We start from the raw sequence: 25,671 nt of genomic DNA on the forward strand, positions 1-25,671 counted from the left end.
TCTCTCAGTGTCCCGATTCCCGTTGCAATACTTTCGTGTTGAAGGGTTTGTAGAAACCGCCAATTCGCTTCTTTCCACTTCTGACACCTGTTCTCCCGGATGGTGTACTTCCAAGAGAGTCTGTAGAGACTCAACCCTGGAGTTCGTGAAAGTTCTATCCGGTTTTTAAGAGATACCAACTGGGCCGACTCATCCTTCTCACGGACTCTGCACAGCCTGGAAGCTTCTTCAAAGCACCTTAAAAGTGGGGATTCAGAGTTTTTAATTGATCTTCTATCGCCAAAGGAGTCCTTACTAGCCTAGGGAGCTCAACTTTGTCGCCAAGAAGTTCATTGAACTTCGTATAATCCGTTTTCCTAGGATTCCGTCCCCGTATTACAGGCTGTTCGCCTGCAATAGTCAGAGTAAATTCTAAGGAACGGTGATTTGAGAGAGAGACTTCATATAGCACTCGCTTGTTTCTAATCAACTCTAAAAACTTTGAAGTGCAGTCCTCGGTCTCAAGGATCTTTTATCGAAGAAGATCCTAGTCCTCTTCACTGATTCAATACCACAGATTCTGTTAAAACGAACCTATGGCTTTTGAACCAGAAATATGGAAGGACAGTCCTGCAACTTTACCAGCTTTTCCGGCAGTAGATAGGAAGAAGCTTTGGAATGCTGCAGGTTGATTTGATCAACTCTTATGTTTGTAGCCATAAGTGCAGTCTAATATGAAAACAGTCGCTAACTGAAAAGTTACGGGGTTACCAGCTTGTCCTCACCTTCTGCTGAAAGTTCCGCTTTGTTGCGTCTGATTTCTCTGGATATCGCCACACTTGTTTTTGTTGCAACATCTATATCCTCTTTCCTGAGAAACTTCGCTTTTTTTACAGTGCCTTCCGTTGTCGTCGGGTGGGAGCCCTCCCAAGTCCACGGTGTCCACTGCATGGATCTGTTTCCAAATACCACCCCTGCTGCGTCCGCCCCACCAGCTTCCCTTTCTTTCGTTCTTCCTAGTACAGGCGGAGCAGAAGGTTCTGACACTCAAGCCGGAAGTCCTTTATTCTTTGCGGCTAAAATTTCCTTCTGCTGAGCCTCCCTGTCCCGGCTTTTGGAAGAGTTAGGCAACAGTGTCACTGACAGGCCGGTCGTAGTCAGGTTTCCAGTTCCTCTCATTAAGGGAGTTGCTGTACTATCCTTTCTGGCTGACCGCGCCGAAGACACCGGGTGAGAGCCTGTATTCCACAGATTTGTCCGTGGGGAACATGAATTAGGTGAGGCTTTAAAAATTCGTGCCTCGGCCACGACCTGATTTCTCTAAGTCGGGGGTCAATTCAAAGTCTGTGACTTGTTACCACTTGGAGAGTTACACTTCTTTATTTCCATCTTTATGTGTTGGACACCCTTAGTGGAATAGTAAATTACTACAGGCTCCTCCACCGCGACAAGATTTGGTCCGAGGGGGAGCCCACCATAGAGACTTACCTTAACTTTTCGAGGGATTTTGGGATATTTCCACCATTCACTTAGAGGTAATGATTAACGCTGGTGGTATCCGGTTTTTATTCCTATTTTTCTAGGAAGTTACTATTTTCAAGTCTTCATATTCTACTTTTGCGGATTTATTCCCTTTGACAGGTGCGGGGTTATTAGCTACCCCTTGAAATTGATGGAGGAGGAAGGGTTGTTTGGTTCATCTTCACAATCAATTTTTACCCTTCTCCCGTTCTGTGTTATTCCATTTGTTAGGTTGATTCCTCTTATTAAGGTCCATCCATCTGCGAATGTGCTTCCTTCTCTCGATGACACGGGGGACGATAAAGTTCAACTGAAACCTTAGATTTAACCAGGGAATGTTTGATGAAATGAACTCACCGCCTCACGAGAGGTACATTTGCATATTTTTATTATAAAGAAAGCTATCACTATCGTATCACAATAGTTCATTACATATACAAATTGCGGTTACTTACTAGATTTGCACATCAACAAGCAGCACAAAAAACGAAGCAAAGCACCTGGAAGCAACGGGTTTCATTGGCAGGATTCCTTGCAGCGTTATCAAAGCATTTTGCGAGCATACGAGTTCTTAAAACGCTTAAGAAAAAGAACATTAAAACAAGATACTTATGCAGACAAAAACAATGACAAAGACAATTACATTTTTAACATGCACCGATGGACTTGCAGCATTGTCAGTTAGATCCTGCCACCAAGTCCACGTTAAGTTGTAGTAGCGCGGATCGCAGGCAGGATCAGCAGGTACACGAACAGGTTTCTCAGTGTGCAAGCGAAAATATTCAACATCAGATTTCAGTCTTTCAAGATCCTGTGGGAACCTGTCGGCCAGATTGTATCGTTCGCAAGGATCGTTTTCAATATCAAACAAGCAAGGGCTCTTGGAAGGGTTGCACTCAGCGTCGGTTAAATTCCGTGTGGGACAGTCAACAATAGCTGATTTTCGCAAGGCTAGGATTTGATCCTTTGTTAACAGTTTCATATAAATTTCAGCGTTTAGTTTGCTCATGACTTCGTTGACAGTAGAGTTCAGGATAAGGTTAACATAATCCTCAGCACGAGGATCACTTTCGTTCGTTTTCGATCCTAGCCAGCCATTGTAATCTTCAATTCTAGAACCGTTTACAAGTTTCCATTTAAGTGTTGAATACGAACTGTATCCGAAAATCTCGTCAATGTTGTGAACAATGTTCCATCTAGGGGAAGGATAGCCTCTTTGAAGTTGATCCCAGATGTTTTTGCCATCTAATTGAATTTCAATTGGAATGTTGATTCCTGCCGCTGCAGCCAGAGTCGGCAACCAATCGGTCACATGGATCAAAGTATTCGCGACTGTGTTGTGTTGGCTCATTAGGTAAGGGCTCCAGATAGCGGCCGGTGTTCTTAGTCCTCCCTCCCAAGGAGAATCTTTTTGCTAGAAATAAAGTTAGATATTTAGTTAGAAGTTCAAATTATGTAGCCAGAAATTTAATACTCCTCTGAAGGGATAATTCGAACCGCTGTTGGAATGTAGACCTTGTGATGGAGCTCCGTTGTCTGAATAAAATAGCACTATTGAGTTGTGTAGCATTTGTGTGTCGTATAAGGCTTCGATTATTCGTCCAATACTTTCATCGAGTTTGTCAATCATAGCTGGGAAGATGGAAAGCATCTTAGTACGAAGGAAAAGTAAATGCCCAAATTTCTTACCCGCGTAGGTTCGTCGTAATGGATCTTTAATATGTTGAAATTTGGCAATGGTCTCCGGTGGGGCCTGTAGGGGGTCGTTCTCGTTTCCAGTGTGAGGTGCCAAATGAGCGAAACACAGAAACATGGGTTGGCTCTGGTCATGCTGGTAGATCAAATCGACAGCCTCATCAGTGAATAAATCAGTGGCGTAACGACCACTAGTTTCATTGGCAATCGGTTGGAAATTGCGGCGCATATCATATCCTTTGGCATAAGGTTTGCCCTGACAAAAAATCAACGAATTCAAGGAAGGGTTGGAGGTGAAATTTGAAAATTACTTACTATCATTTCAAGATAGTGTTGATAGTAGTCTATATAGCCTCCATAGTATCCGAAGTGATAATCGAATCCTCGCATAGTTGGGGTAAATGCTCGCTTGTGGAAACCTTGATGCCATTTCCCTACCAAGTATGTCGAGTAGCCTCCCTTCTTCAGAATTTCCGGCATAATGGTTTCCTTCAATGGAAGTCCCCAAGGCTCGTCATTGGGTATGACATAGTGCTGCATTCCTACCTCCAAATCCAGTTAGTTTCATTTCGTATATTGGCATCTGTAGGCCTACCTATATTCATGGGATATTTCCCTGTTAAAAGAGCTGACCTTGATGGGGTACACATAGCTGGCGTATAATGTTTATTGAGTATTATTCCGTTGTATCCGAGGGCATCAATATTAGGAGTTAGAATTTGGTCAGATCCATGAAAACTTACATCGTTGAAGCCCTGTGAATATATGAAACCTTGAAGGGAAGGTGGATATTCTCGGGTATCTGTCAGATCCAATTACTCACCATGTCATCTGCCATAATGACGATAATGTTTGGCCTCGGGTTGAATTGCTTCGTCCCGCCATATCCAGTAGCAAAGGGATAGATCGTGCAGTAGAATAGGATTTGTATGAGCAGATATTTCGAGCTGGAGATCATCTTAGCTTTGGTGTAACTACAAAGGGGTCGAATAATATTATGAAAGAAGAGTAGATATAGTAAGGGAAATGTGAGACTTGGGCAAGGTTGGGAAGGCTTAAATAGGATACATATATAGAGAAAGGTTCTTGCTCGGTGTCTAAAGTTCTTTTTAAGAAGAACGATTGGAAGGAGAAAGCAGCACAGAACCTGCCATAAAGTTAGTTGGATTCCAATTGACCAAGACGGTACTAGCAATTAGATTGATCACTTTGCGATCAGCAGTAGATTTAGGAGTTGTTCGGTGGTTCGCATGGTTGGAGAGCTGCGATTCCGTGGTATAATTCAATTGTCGCTCGATAGGGAGAGTGCTACTGTGCTGATCGAACGGCAGCTACACTGAGTAAATCACTTGAGAAGATCGATGAGCGTGGGAGGGGGCTATTTTCTGGGATGCTGCGCAGGTCGTCAGCGGCGTTCTGAAGGGGCGTCATAAGGTCTGGGTGACTGTGAAATCGTAGATGAACGAAGGGATTGAAGGCTATATTAACTGTTGCAAGTTATGACGCTAGAAATTCGATACCGAGTGGAGTTTCGGGAAGTTCAACGTTGCGTAGTGTGCGCCGCGACAAAAGTGAATTTGTTATTGCGTTGCTAAGGGAAGCGGAAAAAGCCGCATAACGCAATGATTGGAAAAGTGCCAATTACGAAAGACTTTGCATGCGGTCACAAATCTTTCAATGATCCCGTGAAGGTCGTTAACCGTCAACTGCTCATCCATGATGGCGGAAATCCGAGGAATCAGGGATTTTTCCCAGAAAATGGAAGATAAGATTCGAAAGAAGGAAATCCCTTTTGGGTGTAACAATTGGAGGGATATGCATTACCCTTGTCGTCGCAAAGATAATGGTTAAGATAGCCCTGGGACGAACCAACGGATACCTACAAAAACTTGATCGACAGAGAGCAGGCTGATTTGTTCATCGACGCATCGGGGCAAATTAATTGCTATTACCTGAGCTACATATAATGGCGCAAAATGTCACTTGTACCATTGAGGTAAAATTTCAGAGGAATTTGTGGTCTAAAGCGGGGTCCGCCAGTTGCATCTTGCCACCGATGTTGTTTGTTCTTGTTGTCAGTGACGTTCTTCATCCTGGCTTGCCCGTAAGATGTAGGTGAGTTCCATGTACCATAACTTCTTTTCTCAAATACCTCCACCTTGCGGGTGGCATCCGTGTATGTTTTCCGGATTTGGAAGGGGAGGAAAGTGGAGGCTGGCTGAAGATAGATACCAACAAAACCGACGTTCCCAGTTTGATGGGTCATCGCATTTTCCCTTCCTGCGTTAAAAGGCAGAACATCAAAGAAGTCGATCAATTTGTATCTCCAGGAAGCATGGTATCTGCAGACCGTGACACTGAGCTCGACGCACGACCAGTGTTAGATTCGTGCTTACTACCTTGCCTTAAACCTCAACACCAGCTTGAGACACATGAACAGTGACTCCCGCTGTTACTAAAAAGTTCCATCCGCTTGTGAACACTTGTCTGCGAAGTGTCATTGCGAACGGCTATACACTCTGCGCTTGCAAGGCAAATTTATAAATATAACCCTCATTAACGTTCACACCCCTACAAAGGAGACTGCAGAGTCGGAGAAGGATACCTTCTACGAGGCAGTAGAACGAACCCTCGAAGACTGTCCCAGATATGATATAAAAATCATACATGGGGATTTTAACAGCCAAGTAGGGACGGAGCCCGTATTCAGACGATACGTTGGCTCCCATTGCTTACATAGGGATACCAATGATAACGGACTGCGGATTATTCAGTTAGCAATATCGCACGAAATGATTGTTGGAAGTACCTGGTTTGTGCGGAAAGCGGCCCACAAACATACGTGGGCCTCTCCAGACGGGACTATTTTCAACGAAATTGACCACGTGCTGATTGAACGCCACCCTTGATGAATATCAGAACCTATAGGGGGGCCAATATAGACTCGGATCACTATATCGTTGGCATGGTGCTCCGAGCTCGAATAACAACACCACCCAGAATGCCCTCTGACAATCAGGTGAGAGTGAACTGAACGCATTCACAACACAGCCCTCCGCAACAGCTACACGAGCGAAATGGATGCCACAATAACGGCAGTCAACAGATGTCCTGGAGATGAAGCATCAACAAATGATGTTCACAGCCACCTGGAAAACGTTATAATTGATACGATCACGAACATACTTGGCCACAGTCGCAAGAAAAGTGGGAACGGCTGGTTTGACGATGAATGTAAGCTACAACGGAACGGAAGAATGCTGTATACCGATTAGTGTTGCATTTTCAAAGAACGCGGGCTCGCGCAGAGTCTTATGACGAACTCCGTCGAGCGGAGAAGCGACTTCATAGACGGATGAAGGAAACCTGGGAGAATCATCAAGTCTGTGAACTAGAAAAGTAAAGGGAGCAACCGCACCAGGCGCAGAAGTTTTACCAACAAGTCAGCAGGATGAAGCCTTATACACCTCGATGCTCATCCTGCCCAGACAAAGAGGGAAATCTGATTTCCGACAGAATGGGCATATTGGAGCAATGGGTTGAGTATTTTGATGAACTGCTGAACAACCAAAATATCGGCGAGTTGGAGGTCCCGCCAACTGAAGACGATGGACAAATATTGCCACCACCAAGCATAGAAGAAACAGTCCATGCAATTCATCGGCTTAAATATCATAAGTCGCCAGGAGCCGACGGAATTACACCAAGCGATTCATTAACTGATGCTCAAATTATGTTGGAGCGAATCAATGCCTGACGATTGGCAACGAGGCATTATCCGTCTCATACATAAAAAGGGAGATATCACACAATGCAGCAATTATAGAGGTATCACGTTGCTGAACACCATCTGTAAGATATTCTCCGCTATCTTGCTAGGCCCATACACCCAGAACATTATCATCAGGTTTCACTCCAGGCAAATCAGCAACAGATCAGATTTTCTCTTTCCGGCAAGCGATAGAGAAACTGTTGGAATATGGACATCAGTTGCACCATCTTTTCATCGACTTTAAAGCCGCCTATGACAGCATAGCCAGGATAAAACTGGCTGTGGGAGAATCCGGTATTCCAACGAAATTGATAAGGCTGACTAGGCTGACCTTGATCAATGTACGCGCCCAGATGAAAGCAGCAGGATCACTCTCAAGACCATTCGACATCAACAACGGTTTACGACAAGGTGCCCTATCATGCGTCCTCTTTAACCTGGCCCTGAAAAAAGTGATCCGTGATACTGAGGTAAATGCGAGAGGCACCATCCTCTTCAAGTCCACCCGAGTACTGGCTATGCTGACGATTTTGACATCATGCGAAGAACAACCCGAGATTTGCAGTTTACCTTCATCCATATCGAGTAGATGGTACGAGATCTTAGGGTGCACATTAATGAAGGCAAGACGAAGTACATGGTGGCAACCTCAACGCCAAAACCAAAGCCGAACGAACGGACAACATCGAATTGCACTAGTCAAACGGAAACAATGAACATAGGAGAGTCCAACTTTGAGACCGTTGAAAATTTCTCCTATTTAGGGTCGAAAATCACAACCGATGACAACCACGGCTGTTGGCTCCCAACAGAGCCTATTTCATCTTACAAAAACTGTTCCGTTCGGAACGTCTCACCATAGGATCAAAGCTCTTACTGTACAAGACAATGATGTTGCTAGTCCTAATGTCTTTCTCGGAGACTTGGGTTGTTAGCAAGAAAAATTCCGAAATCTTGGTCGCGTTTGAGAGAAGAATCCTCTGAAGGATTTTTGGCGCTACATGAGGATGGACGATTCCGTAGCCTACATAACGACGAAATCTATGAGCGATGCCACGACCGTCAGGTTGTGGATAAAATCCGGCTGAACAGGTTACGGTGGGCGGGTCATTTAATCCGTACGGATAAGGATGATCCCACCCGGAAAGTCTATAAGGGCAATATCTATGGTAGAAAAAGAAGACGAGGCAAATCCTGCCTAAGATGGAGCGATGGCGTAGGTCAGGACGCCAGACAGCTTTTAGGGATATCGAATTGGTGGACCTCGGTGTAAAACCGGGATGTCTGAAGTCCCTTATTAAGGCAGACCTAAACCGGATACCTGTTGTTGCGCCGTTGATGATGATGAATTAATTAGAGTAGTATCATAGATTTAGATTAGTATAAAAATAGCTAATAAACCCACTGATGTGCAGACTTGTTAGCACAGATGAAGGGAACAAGTGGTTCCTGAAATATCGGTATTTGCAAAATATAAATCAACACTAGCGAATAGGAGAAACAAGGTTTTATTATATCAAGAAATATTAGGGAAACCAAGGTTGACAGTTTGATTGGTCACCACCCGCTCCAGGTCTGCACCAGTGAAAAGAGGGTTTGCCAATTTTGATATGTGGGAAGTGTTATTTCTGTGACAAAGTAGGAGGAGTACTTTGAGTAATTATGACCAGAAGTGGATATCAGCACTGGGTAAAAATGTATTGGGTGGTGGTGATGAATCTAAGAAAAGAGTTTCTGAGAATAATTATCACCGGGAACACCGTATAGAACATCATTTGACGACACGGTGTATTATGGAAGCAAGAGGAAATGCGCAGAGCAAAATATCCTGCCACGCTATGGGAAAAACAAAGGCGAGAACCACCTTCATATAGACTGATATGTCTCCCGAGTGGGATGCAGAACTCTCCATTATCGAAAATGGAATTTAAAGAGAATCAATATGGTGCACAATGGTGACGCTGGACGAGAAGAATGTTAAAATTCAAGTTTCAAAAGTAAAATAGTGCAAATCACAAAGTGGTTCTATGTGGAAATAATGCAGGATTAACCAATTATCTCTGCACTTCCAACAGTTTTATATTTTTGAAATTTGCCTTTTTGGCCCCACGTTGGGTGCCATTTGTTAAATAAGAATGCTGGGAGAGTGATCAGACGATTGTATTTAGTTAACTATTTCCAACCACCTCGGTGGAGTTGCCCTGAGGTGTGGAAGCACCTGAACAGTTAAAAGTCACCATTTGTCTTAAAATGAGGTGAACTTGGCCCTTCTGGTTCGTAAAAGTCGTATGGAGATTGTCGTTGGTTCCTCATGGCATTTTTGTCTATTACCTATGTTATGTAGCCTTCAGGCGGATACTACACATGGTTAGGGAGGATAGTGGAAGGTGAGGTAGTTACAAGAAGAGGCTATTTTGACGATCGGGGAAACCCTCCCTTCCCCCAAATTAACTTTATTCGGGCCTAAAAACTTAGATGAATTAGATATGCTGAAAGGGTTAGATGGTCAATTGGAGAATACTCGATCAAGTGTGACCGATGAGCACTAACATTTTAAATTTCACTTTTCTCCATTTTACACTGTCAGGGGCAAGGATAATAATAAAACTGCCTTTTGTATGCTGAATGACATGGCCCAAAAACCCCTTTCAAATTTTAGAGAGGTGAGAATTGTATCTAGTTTTTTTCACGTGTCACTTAGTAGTTAACTTTTTTGCGATTGGTGAGATGAACAGGTGAACTTAAGGATTTTTATTGACTAGTAAAGTCAGTCTATCTTCTCCGAAAATGTGCATTCCTTCGGTGTGTTTTTCTGTTTCTTTTTTCACTACTCACTTTGGCCAAATTAATTAATTAAAATATGTATGACTCCGTGTATTGTTCTTTGGATTACAATTGCCCTAATAAAAAGGATTAGCACTGTTCTGCACTATCTATAGATTAACAGCTTTTTATTAACTAATATATATGCACAATGTTGACCGAATCAAAGTTTATATCGTAGTGTCGTATTATGGGCAAGCACTGCCCATAAATCCGTGTAGGCATATTCGCTTTAAAAAACATGTTGAATTCGTCAGATAGTACGAAAGTATGATTATGAATAAAGTAACGTGTAATTTATTTCCATCATTCGAATGGATAGCATAGATTTCGAACAAGTTCAAGCGGTCAATGCCAGTGCAGAGCGAATTAATAGGCGATAAATATAGAAAATCATTATTTGGGTAGTTTGTGGTTGAGGGAAACCTAGTTTAGGATTTTTGTGATTTGCAAGACCATTTATGACAACTATTATGTTTGTGCAGTGAAATCGAAAGTGAAATGGATGGAATATCTTTGAAATTTGTCAATATTAATAGAGCCCACTTTATTATTACGATAACTATTTTTATTATGATGTTGTTAAGTAAGTACATTAATGTATTGTTGCAAAGTATGCAAGCAACTGGATTTTTACCAAAATATTTTCCCATAAATAAATAAAAAAAAGCTGAAAACCGAAAGTTCGGCGCTTCAGCTATGAAAGGTTTTGTGTATTTCTTATGTAAGAATGTGTGGGTGGACGACGGTACCAGTGTATTCTATATGCATCAAATGTGTCAAACTATTCACCTTAACGTGATGCTATTACGGAAGGAAATTTATCCAGAAATGACAATTTCGACCTATTATAACTTTGTTAATATTAATGGTATTGCCAGCAAATTTATCAGAAATGCATTCTTTTACCTTTTCTAAAATTTTATCTGAAAACTGATTATTAAAGCACTAAAGCGCTTGATTATATGCGTGGGATTTCACAATCTGTTCACAAAATTTGCCCTTCTACGAGAAAAGTGCGTGTGTCAGACAGACAGACACATTAAATCGTTTTTAATAAAGTTTTGTTTTGCACAAAACCTTAAAAATAGACAACTTACTTTTTGGAGACGATGCGATCATAGAAATCTCCGGATTTCGTGTGGGCTAGTTTTTCGTATCATTATGTGGAGTTTGCCATTCCGCAATTGCTCCATATTAATCGATTTGTAAGATTCAACTATAATATTGCCTTAATTATAGCTCCGGACAACACGATGGGTCGAATTTGGATTGCATTTTTTAGTTGCAGGAAAAAAGGTACTGAATAGTTGCTTCACCGGAACTGTTATTATAAAAAATGACATACTATTTCATTGCAAAGTTTTGCATAAGTGAGAATACCGCAAATTCCATTCCATTTATTGAGTTGAACCCCTCACCCTCCTTTTTTCCGAATCCTCATTTTTAAAATAAACTTAACTTCTATCTGCATCCACTTGATGACGAGTCGGACCACTTGTGAAGCAACTTACTTTCCTCTTTGTGGCCCACAGATCCCTCCTCTTCACCCTGTTCATTTTAAAATAATTCATACTTATATTATGTCTGAAATTATGCAGGGGTACAGGATAAGTCGACCTAGACCGGTTAAGGGAGTGTTGCATCCATCATTTCTGCCTGATTTCACTATGAAACACCATACCCCAAACTTAACCGTTTTCGAGGTACCTTACAGGATATCTAAAGGCACCATATAGTGGCAGCCTCCTGATTTTTTTCTGATTTTTCGTTTGGGTAGTTTCTGAGAATGGCCCCCTTTAAGGAATGATCATTTTCAACCCCCCGCACTCCTTTCCAACAAATGTCAAAATCGGCTTCGAAAAGGACTAATCGAGACCTTTAATTTGATACCCTATATGACTATATTTGATGAAAAAAAAATTTACACCTCCTTTTGCATGTATGGGGACGTCCCTTAAATTCGTTGTAAAAGGATGAAACTCAATGTATGCTTGATCGTTCACAGTTCCCAGCTTTTTACTAAATTTGGTGTCAATCGCTGTAACCGTCTCCGAGAAAAATGGGTATGACGGACAGACAGACAGACATACAGACAGTCCTGTGAGGAGTGGTCAGATCTCCCATCAGGCGCGACTTCAGCTGACGAATTGAGGCATACCTATTAATGTGTAAATATATGTTCATTCACTTTTCTTTTCTGACTGTGCATGGGCTAGTGTTTGCTCATCTCTGATGCGTGGACCAAAATGGCTATGGGAAGGATATCCATAACATAAAACCACCATGGAGGATGAGAGAAGGAGTAAACTTACGGTGCAGGGGCTCGGAACCCCAGTACCGGCGGCTTTTGGGAGTGAGCAAGCGGGCTCCTGGTGGTCGATATCCCTCGATCGCAGTGCCTCGGTGGTGGATAACTTAGCCACCTTGACATATAATAATACAAGTGATTTGGATCTGGAGAGGGAAGTGTTCAAGCGAAGTACGACCTTACCGAGAACACCAGCAGCAAGACCAAACAAGGATGAACTGAAGACGGATCATTGGACGACAAAAACAACACCCACCGCATATGTTCAAGATGCGCGACAGCAGAAGGTGCTCCAGGAACCAGAAAGGGATCCTTTCAGAAGAGGCTCGTCAACTTTGAGATCTCCACCAATGCTAAAGACGGTGAAGGATAAAGTACAGGCAAGATCAATAACCGCCAAAAGTGAAGCAGCGTAGAAAAGGAGTAACCCTGTCGGGGCTTATAGGGAGCGGAGTCCCGATCCGGAGGAGTTACCCTTTATCCAGCTTGGGGCAAAAATAGTTGAGCTGTCCGATTTCATCAAGGACAAGCACAACGTGTACCAAGCCATAAAGAATACGGTGTGGGCTATTACAGTCCTCTATAATAGATCGCAGATGGAGAAAAAGAATACTAAGGATACGCTGAATCCTGCTGAACCAACAGTGCCACAAGCGGCCCAAGTGACATCTAACTGTACTACTATCGAATCACGGCGAAATAAGCGAGTACGGGAAAAAAGGGGGATCCTTTAAATAATCAGCAGGCGCCTAAGAGACAAAAAGGCGGACAGGAAACTATGAAAACCAGCACTAATAGTTTTGAAGGAAGAAAGCGTACAGCGAATGTAAGAAACTCGACCAGCGTTGCGAAGCCCAAGACGACCGGAAACGATGGATGAACTTAGGTTACGGGCAAAAAAGCGAAAGGAAAAGCAAAAGTGCGAACCCGTTCAGAAGCGATTGTTATCTCCAGGATAAGGGTCAAAGCTGATCCCAACCTAAAAGATTTGAGCAGAAATGTGAACCGAATCCACAGAACCCAGCTTTTCGAGCTGAAAAGATCCAGCGTGAGCAAGGCTGATGATTTTCGCACGCGGGTGAAGGACTCACTTGGGAGAATGAAGGTGGAAGGGGAGAAGGTGTGGGGAGAAGGGCCATATTGCCAGGGAGTGCAATAGGGACCCCAAATGCCTATTGTGCGAGCTGAAAGAGGGACAGGATAACCTGCATATTGCCAGAAGTAGTAAATGTTCCAAATTTAGAAAGGCGCTCACTGCAATAAGAAAATGCGGTTTATTCAAATAAACCTCAATCATGGCAGGGTCGCTCAGGATTTACTTGAGGAGACCACGTTCGAATCTGAGATGAAAATCGCCATCAAAAGTGAGCCGTACAGAAACCGTCACGGTCGCGTATGGGTCACAGACTCGACTGTGGTGGAGCGGCGATATGGGCTTGCGGTCGACAGGCCATACAATGCACTGGAAGTCAGGCAGCCAGTGTCTTTGGGTGGGCAAAAATAAGTGGTGTATATGCATACAGTTGCTACCCCCCACCAAGCCTGACACTGCCTCAATTCCAGGAAATGCTTCATAATCTTGTTCTCGACGCAATGGGTGATTTCAACGCTTGGGCCCTTGAGTGGGATAGCAGAGAATCAAATGCCAGAGGGCGCAGTTTATTAGAAACTTTTGCGCAGATGGACATAGTTTTGGGTAACGAAGGTGCTGTAAACAACTTTCAGAAAAGTGGGTCAGGTTCGGTTGTAGACCTGATCTTTGTCAACCCTGCGTTGGCGCATGGTATGTCCTGGTGCGTCAGCGAACCCTTCACCCACCGCGATCACCAGCCGATCTTCTTTGAGACCTGTATCCAGCCACGGGGCAAAGAGCTATCATGCCCGAAACCGAGAACGATTTCTGGGTGGCCTGTAAAAACCTTGGATGAACAGACCTTCATAGAAGTGTGGTTAGATCAACCTGCTAAAGCAGGCGTCTCTATAGAAAGAGCCGTCCATGTGGCCCAATGCATTGCCAAAGCATGTGACGCGTCCATGCCTAGGAGTTGCTCATTCCTCAGTAGCAGACCAAACCACTGGTGAAATGGTAAACTGGCTGGTCTGCGATCAGCCTGCCACTGAGTCAGAAGAGCAGCTCAGAGGGCGGTAGGTAGAGTTGATCAGGGGCAAAAATAGCGCGTCTATAAGGCAGCCCGCAAAACCCTTAAGCCCGCCATCCAGCGAAGCAAGAGGAAATGCTTTAAGGAGCTCTGCTGAGAAAAGGACGTAAAATGAAATCTCTCAACCTTGATAAATGTGTGCTGACAGAGGGGGGGCAATATAGACCCGGATTACGGTCCTGTTGCAACAGGGCTCCACACTCGAATTACAAAATCCCTCTGACATCCAGATGGGAGTGAATGCTGAAGCCATCCACAACAAAACCCCTCCGTAACCCTTTTACAGGGGAAGTGAATGACACGATAACTGCAATTAATGGAGGGTTTGAAGGAAGCATCGACAAAAGGTCTTCCAACCCATCTGACGACGAACAAATGCTGCTACACCAAGCATGGAAGAAACAGTCCGTGCAATTCATTGGCTTAAAAATCATAAGTCGATGGAATTACAGCCGAATTGGTTGAATATGGAGGTGGCCGATTACTTCAATTGGTTCATCAGCTTACGCTCAAGGTCTAAATCAGCGAGTCAATCCCTGACGACTGTCCCATAAAAAGGGGGATATCGCATAGTGCGGAAATTATAGAAGTATCATGTTGCTGAGTACCATCTGTAAGATATCCTCCGCTATCTTAGTATCCCCACATGTTCAAGACATCATCATGTTAATGATATTAATATTATGTGGAGAAGAACCCCGAATGTACAGTCTACCTTCATCCAGATCGAGCAATTATGAAGACAAGACGAAGTACATGGTGACAACGCCAGCACCAAAAAACTAAAAAAATCAACAACATCAAGTGCCACTGGTCAAATAATAATAATAAAGAGAGGAGACTACAACTTTGAAACCATTGAAAATTTCTCCTATTTGGGGTAGAAAAATACAATCGATAACAGTTACGACGATGAAAATCGCACACGGTTGTTGGTAGCCAACGGAGCCTATTTCAGTTTACAAAATCTCAGGAACGTTTCATTGCTCTTAAAGTACAATACAATGATCTTGCCAGTCCTCATCTATTCCTCGGATACTAGAGTTCTTAGGAAGAGAAATGGAGAACTGTTGGTCACGTTCGATAAAAAAATCCTCCTTCTGGCTCCCAACATGAGGGTGGACAGTTCCGTAGCTTACATAACGACGAAATTTATGAGTGAAACCACGACCGTCTGGTGGTGGATAAAATCCAGCTCAATAGGTTATGGTGGGCGGACAATTTAATCTATATGGGTGAGGATGATTCAGCCTGGAAAGTCTTCAAGGGCAATATCAATGGTAGAAAAAGAAGTCGCGGGAGACCTTGCCTCAGATGGAGCGATGGCGTAGACGAGGACGCCAGGCAGCTTTTAGGCATATCGAATTGGTGGACCTAAAGGAAAATCGGGATAGCTGCAGTTCCTTAATAAGGCGGGCCTAGATCGTATATCGGTTATTATGCCGTTGATGATGCTGATCATTCATGGTTTTTAATGATATTTAATTCATTTTCTTGGTCGACCTGTCGACAAGATAGGTTTACAGATCTGAGGACTCTTCTTCGACACGAGTCCGACGATCTATCAGCGGCCGTATCAGCGATCCTCTTGTTACGCACGTACAAAAAATGACTCGATGGCCATTATCCAGTAGGCGAATGTTCCAAGGCCTCGTTGGCGACAACTTGCTTGCTAACAGTTGTCCGAACAACAAAGTCAATGGGAAAGTTCCGAAAGGCCGTCCGAACAGCGGTGGCTTGATACGTGGGTGGTGACTTGAGAGCCTTTCGACTCCTTATCATGATATCCTACATGAATCCTTATCACGATATGAGTTTCCGAAAGTAACTCGTCCGGATGGAACTGGAAAAATTCGGTGCCACCAAACTAGGCATCATATAGTTACAACGCCAGGAGCACCAGTGGCTTTAAAACCCAGACTATTAGCTCCGGACAAGTTCGAGATATACCAAAGACTGCCATGACAACACCGTTCGGCCTTTTCCGAGTTTCTGTTTATGACATTCGGCCTAAAGAATGCGGCGCAAACCTTGAAACGATTCATCAACGAGGCTTTGGGAGGTTCTTATGCTATGCCAACATCGATGACATATTAGTCGGTTCATCTTTACCTGAAGAGCACGGCAACCACTTAAGAAATCTGTTTCGAAGGTTGAAATAATACAGAGTAGTTGTGAATTCAAATAAATGCATTTTTGGTTAGCACGGGGTCAGTTTCTTAGGATATCTTGTCTCAAAGGAGGGGATACGTCGCTTGCTAAACGAAGTCAAAGCGATCATCATACCCGCAACTAACCAATATGAAGCAGCACTCAACGGGATTCTTCACGGCAAAATTAAAGCAAATTCAACAATCAACTAGACCAGCGAAACTACCACAGCTTTTTAACTTTCCGAAACCACACTGGAACAGGTGACGTTTCTTGCACATTCAAAATCTGATGCACATTTGGCTATTTCCTGCGATTCATCTAACTTCGCGATTAGAGCAGTACTCCAACAGCGGATTAATTGTTGCTGGCAACCATTGGGAAGCTCGGACCAGCGGGACGCAAATACAGAGCGTACGACCGGAAAGTACTGGCTATGTCTAATGATGAAACACTTTCACATCTCTTTGAGGCAAGAAAGTTCATCGTCTTTTCGAACCACACGCTGCTAAACTTTGCCTTCCAAAAAAAGAACGAGTGCTCTCCACGTCAGCTTCACCATCTAGATTATATTGGCCAGTATACCACCGATATTCAGTACGTATCCGGTTGCGAACGCTGTCGCGGACGTATTATCGTGCATTGAGGAGTTGCAATCAATTATCGAATTATCGATTACGTAAAGCTTGCAGCGTCTCAGTCTGCGGACGAAGAGCTTAAAATGATATAACAAGGAAACACAGGGCTTGGACAAAAGCAATTCCAGGTTCCGGGTGTCAGCTGCAAGCTATGGTGTGATGTATCTGCTGCTACCATCCGACCTTACATCACTCAGCCATTTTGAAAAACTGTTTTCAACTGCTTACCCCACCCACTCGTTTGTTCGTTAATCTTGTAACACACAGGTATGTTTGGCCAAACCGATTGTAGGAATTGGACGCGTGGTGCCAATAATTGTCAGCGAGCGAAAGTGACTCGTCATGCGACTGCACCAATCGGGACCTTTGCGTCACAATCAGATAGATTCGAGCACGTTGATCTGGATATTATCGTTATGCCTTATTGTGAGGAGCAACGCTACTGCTTGGCCATGATAGACTGTTTCTCACGTTGGCCGGAAGTAGCACTAATCTCCGACCAAGAAGCCATCACAGTTGCAAGAGCGTTCTTTGACACATGGCTCTCCAGGTTCGGCGTACCATTTGGAATCACCACAGATCAAGGGAAACAGTTTGAATCGAGGTTGTTTCAAGAACTTAGCAACCTGATCGGTGCAACCTACATCAGAACTACAGCATACTGTCCGGCAGCTAATGACATGGAATGTTTTTATCTTCAACTGAACGCAGCAATAAAATGTTACCATAGCCATTAGACGGAAGCATTGCCTGCCGTACTACTAGGCATTCGCACAGCTTGGAAAGAAGACCTCCGCGCAACTGCAACTGAAATGGTGCCTTCCAGGCGATTTTTTCGGCTTACAGTCCAACAACGAGCAGGTATATACGTCTAATTTCGCCAATGAGTTGAGACAACGTTTCGAAATGTTACTTGCATTTAATGGGGGTCAACATGACATATTCAGAGACCTGGTAACAACAAAGCATGACTTTGTCCGTAACGAAGGTTCAAAGAAAATACTCCAACATCCATGCCAGGGCTCATATCGGGTGATCAGATAAGTTCTTTAAAGTTGAAGTTCCCGGACGTATTATATCTTTACAGTATTCATCGATCGAGTCAAATCTGCTTAGGCGATGGCCGACAATATCGAAGAGAATCCGATCTCCGACCAAGGGCAGAAAGCCTCCGTGGCTATGCACACTCCCGAGAGAGACATCCGAAAAATCGTTCAAGTTCCCGTTTAATAACCTGAAGTGGCAAACTGAGCAAGGTCTGGCAGACGGGTTAGATTTTTTGATCGTTACCAGGCAGACCTTCAATAATTCAACAATAACAAGACCATAGATTCACAGCTGCGCTACGACACGGCCATCTTGCCCACCGTAATTTCCTTGCACTCAATCACGGGCAGGAGAGTGCTGTGGCGGTGCCAATTACTTCCAGATGCTTGTTTGGAATAAGAACTTTTGATTGCTGATCTTTTCTACCGAAGTGACCAACTTCCTAAAAGTTAGCTAATTGCTACAGGGTTAACTAGAGCAGTCACTCGGTAGAGTCAGTCGACTCGCAGCTCTCATCTTGTGAACGCTGCATTTAAATAAATATATCACATAAATAAAGCCGTGTTTCATTCAACTTCTGCTACAAACCGAATCTGGTTATTCCCAATGGTTCTGATGGGACAAATGCCCACTCAAGTCTTTTTATACAAGAAATACACCAAAGTGTCATCCAGTAAACCATGTGCTCGGAGTACGCTTGTTAGTCAGACATAAGATGAAATCTGCTGTTATCGGCTCTGAAAATATAAGCGAACGGCTATCCACTCTGCGCTTACAAGCCAAATTTAGAAATATAAGCCTCATTAACGTTTACGCCCTTGCAGGGGAGACTGCAGAGTCGGAGAAGGATACCTTCTGCGAGGCAGTAGAATGAATCCTTAAAACCTACTTGGGGATTTTAATAGCCAAGTAGGGGGAGCCCGTATTCAGGCGATACGTTGGGTACCATAGCTTACATCAAAATACAAATGATAACGGACTTCGAATTATTTAATCAGCAGTGTCACACGAAATAGTTGTTGGAAGTACCTGCTTTGCGTGGAAAGTGGTCCACAGACAAACGTGGGTTTCTCCAGAGGGGACCACTTTCAACCAAATTGACCGCGTGTTGATTGAACGCCGCCACCTCTCAGTCTTGATAAATGCCAGAACATATAGGGGGGGGGGGGGGCAATATACATAGTATAGCCATAAGTTCTGTCAGTAGATGCGTATAGTTAGAAATGTTAGACCGCCGAAACTGGTAACACTGCGCACGGAGAGTACCTAACCATACGTGGGGTATGGTCCGTCAGACTTTCAGGTTCCGAAGGTTAGTAGCGCGTGAATGACAACACGGTGAAGTTCGGTAACTACGAAAAAAGAATTGCGATTTTTGCGTCGCACCAATGTGGGAATACGTCGAAAAATATTCATAGTTTATTAAAAAAGCTGCCGGTAAGCGAACAAGGACATTAGCTCGATACTGCGAAAAAGCTGATGTGGTTGACAGGCCGCGGGAGGGGCGTCGTGCTCCGTACGTCGCCCGAATGTCGTGCACGCTGCGCGTGAGCATATTCTTCGCAATCGTCTCTGCAAGCAGGAACGAATGTCGGCGGAAATAGACATTTCAAATCGAAGTATGAGTGGTATTTCACGAGAAGATCTCGGTCTCGGTGCACACCGGCGGTGCGTTAGCCATATTTTAACGCCAAAACTGAAGGAAATACGGTGACTTCGGTGTGCTGCTTTTGTGCAACAATTTCCCAGTAAAAAACATCGCAAAATTCTATTTTCTAATGTCATATCATGGAGTAGCTGATATTCATTTCTGGTCCCCATACATGCAAAAGGGGGGTGTAAAATTTTTTTTCATCAAATATGGTCATGTGTGGTATCAAATTAAAGGTCTCGATTAGTACTTTTCAAAGCCGATCTTAGTTTTGACATTTGTTGGAAGGGTGGGGAGCGCGGGGGATTGAAAGTGATCACTTCTTTAAGGGGGCCATTCTCAGAAACTACCAAACCGAAAAATCTGAAAAAAATCAGGAGGCTGCCACTATATGGTACCTGGGCTCCGAAATACCTTCCATGCCGATATCTGTTTAAATAAAGTTAATAATAGTATATTACTACAATTTTTTGTAATTGGTTATAAACCCCCCTTAAGTTCATCCTAGTATCATGAAATTATGCAGCATTATAGGCTATAATATAGAGCATAATCTTACCAAGTTTGGTGGAAATCGCACCATTCCTAACAAAGTTATAACACCTCAAATTCGCTGCTTCTTCGAAAATTGAAGACTATGAATGTCAATATCACCCGAAAGTGGATACTCTCACATAATATATGAATATATTACGTGCTACGTACTAAGAAATACACAAAACCTTTCGTACCTGAAGTGTCCAGCTTCCGGTTTCCCGACTTGTTTTTCTTCTACTTTACGATTGAGTTGGTTTATGACTTCGTGAGCAATAAAAACTTGTTTGACTGTCGTCTTGGCGACTTTTAACGATAATGTTGAGCGGATTTCTGCAATTTCCACTCCTTCGCTATGGGTGGCATATTTCTCGAGCACAGAGCCTATCAACTGACCCACATCGTTCGAGGAATCAAATTCACAGCTTTGCCATCACCAGTAGATTTAGGAGTTGCCTCCTGGACCTGTGTAACAAGAGAGAGGGAAGGGATCACCTTGCGTGTTGCGTCCACCACTTTTCGGAGGGTTGAAGAGCTGCATCCTCCTCATTTCAACATCGACCGATTGTTGGGAGAGCTATCTTGCTGATCGGAATGCAGATATCCTAAGTCAACCTTCTGAGAGTGTCGATAAGCATTAGGCGGCCATTAATATGTTCTTTTCTCGGATATTACAAGGTCTTCGGCTACATTCCGAATGGGTGTAATAAAATCTGATTGACAGCAGATCAATGAACGGAAGTGACTGAAGGCTCCATCGACCGCTGCGAGAGATGGCATACGTGGCGCGCTCGAACTCCGAAATCGTGCGAACCCTCGGGAAGTTGAATATAGAGTGCGTCATAGTAAAAGCGAATTGCGACTATTACGCTGGTCAAAAAAGCAGAATGCCACAATATGCAATGATTTCAAAATCATGCTCGCAAACCTATAGATGATCCCATGAAGGACGTTAACGATCGACTTCTAATCCAAGGAACTCAAGAAGTGAAAAGAATACTTCACCAGCGTCCTTAGCCGTATTACATTCAGTAAGGTTCCTCCTCTTTTGGATGAAATTGCTTGTGACCGTAACCTACGGATATGAACTGTTCCGCTAAACAGAAAAGAAATCATTACCGCCATCAATGCAATCAAATGGATTGAAGCCGTTAGACTTGATGGTCTCCGCGCATAGTTGTTTATTGCTATACCTGCAGCTATTGCAGATCTGCTACTTTCACTCGTACGAAAATCTTGGAAATCCCAGAACTTTCCCACAGAGTGAAGGAGGGGGATGATCGTTAAGATTCCAAAGAAGAGTAACCATTTTGAGTACGACAATTGCAGGGTATCTGCGTGCTCCTTGCCGTCGCAAAGATGATAGTCAAAACAATCCTATCATGGTGGTTTTCGCTTCAGATCCCAATACATTAACTGCATCAGCAGCTTACTGATCATTTTCCAATAGTCCACGGAATTAAGAGCTTCGCTTCACCTGCTCTTCATCGACGTGGGCGCGTGAACAGAGAGTTCATCTGGAGTACTCTACGCAGGAGATGCATTTCGGAAAAACCAACAGCTATTATCAAAGCGGCATATGATAATCCAAAATAGCACGTAGTGCATCAGGGTAAAATATCAAAGGAACTTGAGGTCGAAAGCGAAGCTCCCCAGGGATCTGCTCAAAAGATTCAAGAATTCGTTCCCGTCTATTTGTATCATGTCATCAGGGTGCGCTGGCATGATACTATTGCACAAGGATTACTTGGTCGGCGCACAGGCCTGCCACCCTTGGCATTATGATTGGAAGCCGGAACTAGCAGTGGATAGGTCACACCTGAAGGAGGGATCGCAACTGTATTGCGGACTACGCCATGCAGTGGAATCCGCTCTACCCAACTTATGGCTACACTATGTAGACTCGGATCACTATCTCGTTAGCATGGTGCTCCGGGCTCGAATATCAACACCACCTAGAATCCCCTGTGACAATCAGGTGAGAGTTAACACTGAAGCCATCCACAGTGCAGCCCTTCGCAACACCTATAAGGGGGAAACTAACAGATGTCCTGGAGATGAAGCATCAATAAATGGTCTTCACAACCACCTCAAGAGCGTTAGCATTGACACGCCCACAAACATACTTGGCCCCAGCCGCAGGAAAAGTCGGAATGGCTGGTTTGACGATCAACGTAAGCTAGCAACGGAACGGAAGAATGCAGCATACCGAATAATGTTGCATTCTCAAAAGACGCGGGCACGCGCGGAGTCTTATCACGAACTCAGATGGCTGGAGAAGCGACTTCACAGACGGAAGAAGGAAGCCAGTGAAAACCAACAAATCTGTGAGCACGATAAGTACAGGTACCAAACACACCAGGCACGAAGTTTTACCAACCAACGATGAGGCCTCATACACTCCGATGCTTACCCTGCCGAGACAAAGAGGGAAATCTGATTTCCGACAGAATGAGCATATTGGAGCTATGAGTTGAATACTTTGATGAACTACTGAACAACCAGAACATTGGCTAGTTGGTGGTCCCGCAAACATAAGACAACGGACAAATACTGTCAGCACCAAGTATGGAAGAAATTACAGCCGAATTGGTTAAATGTAGAGACGACCAATTACACCAAGCGGTTGATCAAATCATGCTCAAGGTGTGGGACAGCGAATCAATGTCTAACGGCTGGCAACGAGACATTATCTGTCCCATACATAAAAAGGAAGATATCGCGCATCTATAAGATATTCTTCATTCTCTTGCTAGGTCAGATAACTCCATACGCCCAGAATATCATTGGCCCATACCAAAGAGGCTACATTTCAGGCAAATCAGCAACAGATCAGATTTGCTCTCTGCGGCGAGCGATGGAAAAACTATTGGAATATGGACATCAATGGCGTCATCTTTTCATCATTATATGGACATGAGAGAATTCTGTATCCCGACGAAATTGATAAGACTGATTAGGCTGACTCTGACCAATGTGCGAGGCCAGATAAAAGCAACAATATCACTCTCGAGACTATTCGATATCAACAACGGTCTACGACAAGGTTTTGCCCTACCATACGTCTTCTTCAACCTGGCCCTGGAGAAAGTGATCCGTAATACTGAGGTAAATGCGAGGGGCACGATCCTCTTTAAGTCCACCCAACTACTGGCCTATGCTGACGATATTGACATTATGGGAAGTACGGCCCGAGTTGTACAAACTATCTTCATCCAGTTCGAGTAGGGGGCGGATCACTTAATCCGTATGGATGATGATGATCCAGCCCGAAACGTCGATAAGGGCATCTATGGTAGAAAAAGAAGACGAGGCAGACCCTGCCTGAGATGGCGGAGCTCAGGACGGCAAACAGCTTTTAGGGATATCGAATTAGTTGACCTTCGGCGCTAAACCGGAATATCTGGAGTTCTTTATTCAGGCAGGCCTAGACCGGATATCTGTTGTTGCGTCGTTGATGATGAAATACACTAAACCTTTCATACTGGTTCCCCGGTTTGTTTGTAACTTCTTCTCATTTGTTAATAATGTTGAACTCCTAGTGTTGCTGACGCAGTTGAATTTTAAATTGTTATGCAAGTGCAACTGCCACGCGCTCAAAGTTCTTCACATAGGGAAAACGCAAAACCTTTTATACCTGAAGCGTCCAGCTTCTTGTTTCTCGACTTGTTTGTATTTGGGAATGCATTTTATATTCTGGGTGCGGAAACTGATCCTTCGTTCACCCTATATAAGAAAAAAATGTCAAACGAATTATGTATACACAATAGGAAAGTATTTCTACTGGTACATGTTGCTGTCTTAAATTTACAAATTCTCTCCCTTCAGCCCTACGTTTTACATAAGGTCACTTCCGACATGTTAAGCACTAAACTTTCACTGAATTTAGTGATAACAAGTAGGTTCACACGCGTTAATTGTCCGTTCCAGATAGGTGGGCATTTAGTTGATTTTAACAATGATTTGTTGTCCACGAACCTCTTAACACCATTGAAAATGGTTTTTACTGTTCGGAATTAATGATGTACAATTATATCTTCTGCACCGACCAGTTTTTGCGCCTTATCCCACATAATGATATATGAAGTTGCCCCACCGGATAGATTCTGAATTTATTCATCTCATAAAAAGATAATTTCGGAAATGATAGTTAAGTACGGATTCATCTGGTTGACGCAATTTTGACTAACCACGCATTGAGTGCGACTGTATATATAGTTGTCACTTTGTAAACATAAGTCAGATAGTAGAACAAAAATGGAAACCAACAATTATAAATTCTCAGGAAAAATATTTATGCAGAAAATATTAGTAGTTATAACGAACCTGTTAAATAATTCAACATAACGTACTTAAAAATAAAACAATTACTGAGTCATACAAGCAGTTTTCTCACTATATACATATTACAGAGAAGTAATTTCACCGAAGATACATATCTCTACCTTTCGCGAGTCCAATATTTCACAGAAAAGATATTCTATACAAACACGAAAGGGGATTTTGATCATAGATTTCTGGTTCTAATGTCTAATCACTTTCACGATTTCGATTAAACTGAACAATCACTGCCAATGTATCATAGACGCCGATACGTTCACCTAACAAGATTCTTTTGGTTTCAAGATCAAATGATAATTTTTCACTTCTCCTTTTCGTTTTATACATACATAAGTATCTCTACAAAGGTAATCTTGGTTTATTTAGACATAAAATTATATCAAGATATTATTCATACACACAAACATATAGTGGCATTGTGAGCACTTAATTTGCATTAGTACATACTTACTAACTTGGCTAATTCCAGTGGCTTTGGTGCATGCCCAAGAATACAAAAGCAGTCAGTAACCTTTTACCCAATGTAAACTGAACACTTGGCTTAATCCGCGAGAATAACATCAATTGAAACAATAAAACTTCAGATAATAATTAAATAGACGCACTGAGGTGCTGTCGACCCGGTTTGATATAGTTTTTGAATGCGATAAGCATCTCCAGATGCCAGCAATCAGATACTACGCAAATCTTTTTTTGGAGAGTTATTCATACACCTGCATATGTTCCTGACTAAAACTGACTCTATGTATACCTCACCACAAAAAATTTAGATGAAAGTGTGAAAAAAAGGAATTTATCAGTCAAAGATAAACTTGACTTAGACAAGAAAGATAAGACTGAATTAGGGAAAACAGAAAAATGTTCGATTGATTACATTTTCGTCTGTTTGTTCTCATGTGCGCTCATAATTAAAGCAATTGCTCAAGACTTAGCATTAGTTGTGGGTAAACACCGCATACATATATAGTGCAGGCGGCAAGTATGCCAGGGATAAAGGTAACTAATAAAGTCGTAGAAGTTATTTAGTATTTTCTACTAGTTTATATCGT

General features: G+C 43.1%; 1 protein-coding gene across 8 annotated transcripts; it reads right to left on the reverse strand.

Annotated features, from left to right (window-relative positions):
- Positions 1-1,866: 1,866 nt before the first annotated feature.
- Positions 1,867-25,352, reverse strand: LOC119647884 (arylsulfatase B-like). Of its 8 annotated transcripts, XM_038049178.1 has the most exons (8): positions 25,074-25,352; positions 4,019-4,169; positions 3,791-3,950; positions 3,511-3,737; positions 3,190-3,451; positions 2,975-3,132; positions 2,144-2,914; positions 1,867-2,079 (listed from the first exon to the last, which is right to left on the reverse strand). In XM_038049178.1, the coding sequence occupies exons 2-8, from the start codon at positions 4,151-4,153 to the stop codon at positions 2,044-2,046; spliced, it is 1,749 nt and encodes a 582-aa protein (XP_037905106.1). In that variant the 5' UTR covers positions 4,154-4,169; positions 25,074-25,352; the 3' UTR covers positions 1,867-2,043. The 8 variants fall into 8 exon arrangements, with proteins under 8 accessions (XP_037905106.1, XP_037905103.1, XP_037905100.1 ...); XM_038049175.1 differs by having other exon boundaries at positions 1,867-2,914; positions 25,078-25,352; XM_038049172.1 differs by having other exon boundaries at positions 1,867-2,914.
- Between the last annotated feature and the right edge of the window lie 319 nt (positions 25,353-25,671).

Source organism: Hermetia illucens, chromosome 2, assembly GCF_905115235.1.
Source record: "Hermetia illucens chromosome 2, iHerIll2.2.curated.20191125, whole genome shotgun sequence".
Lineage (NCBI taxonomy): Eukaryota > Metazoa > Arthropoda > Insecta > Diptera > Stratiomyidae > Hermetia > Hermetia illucens.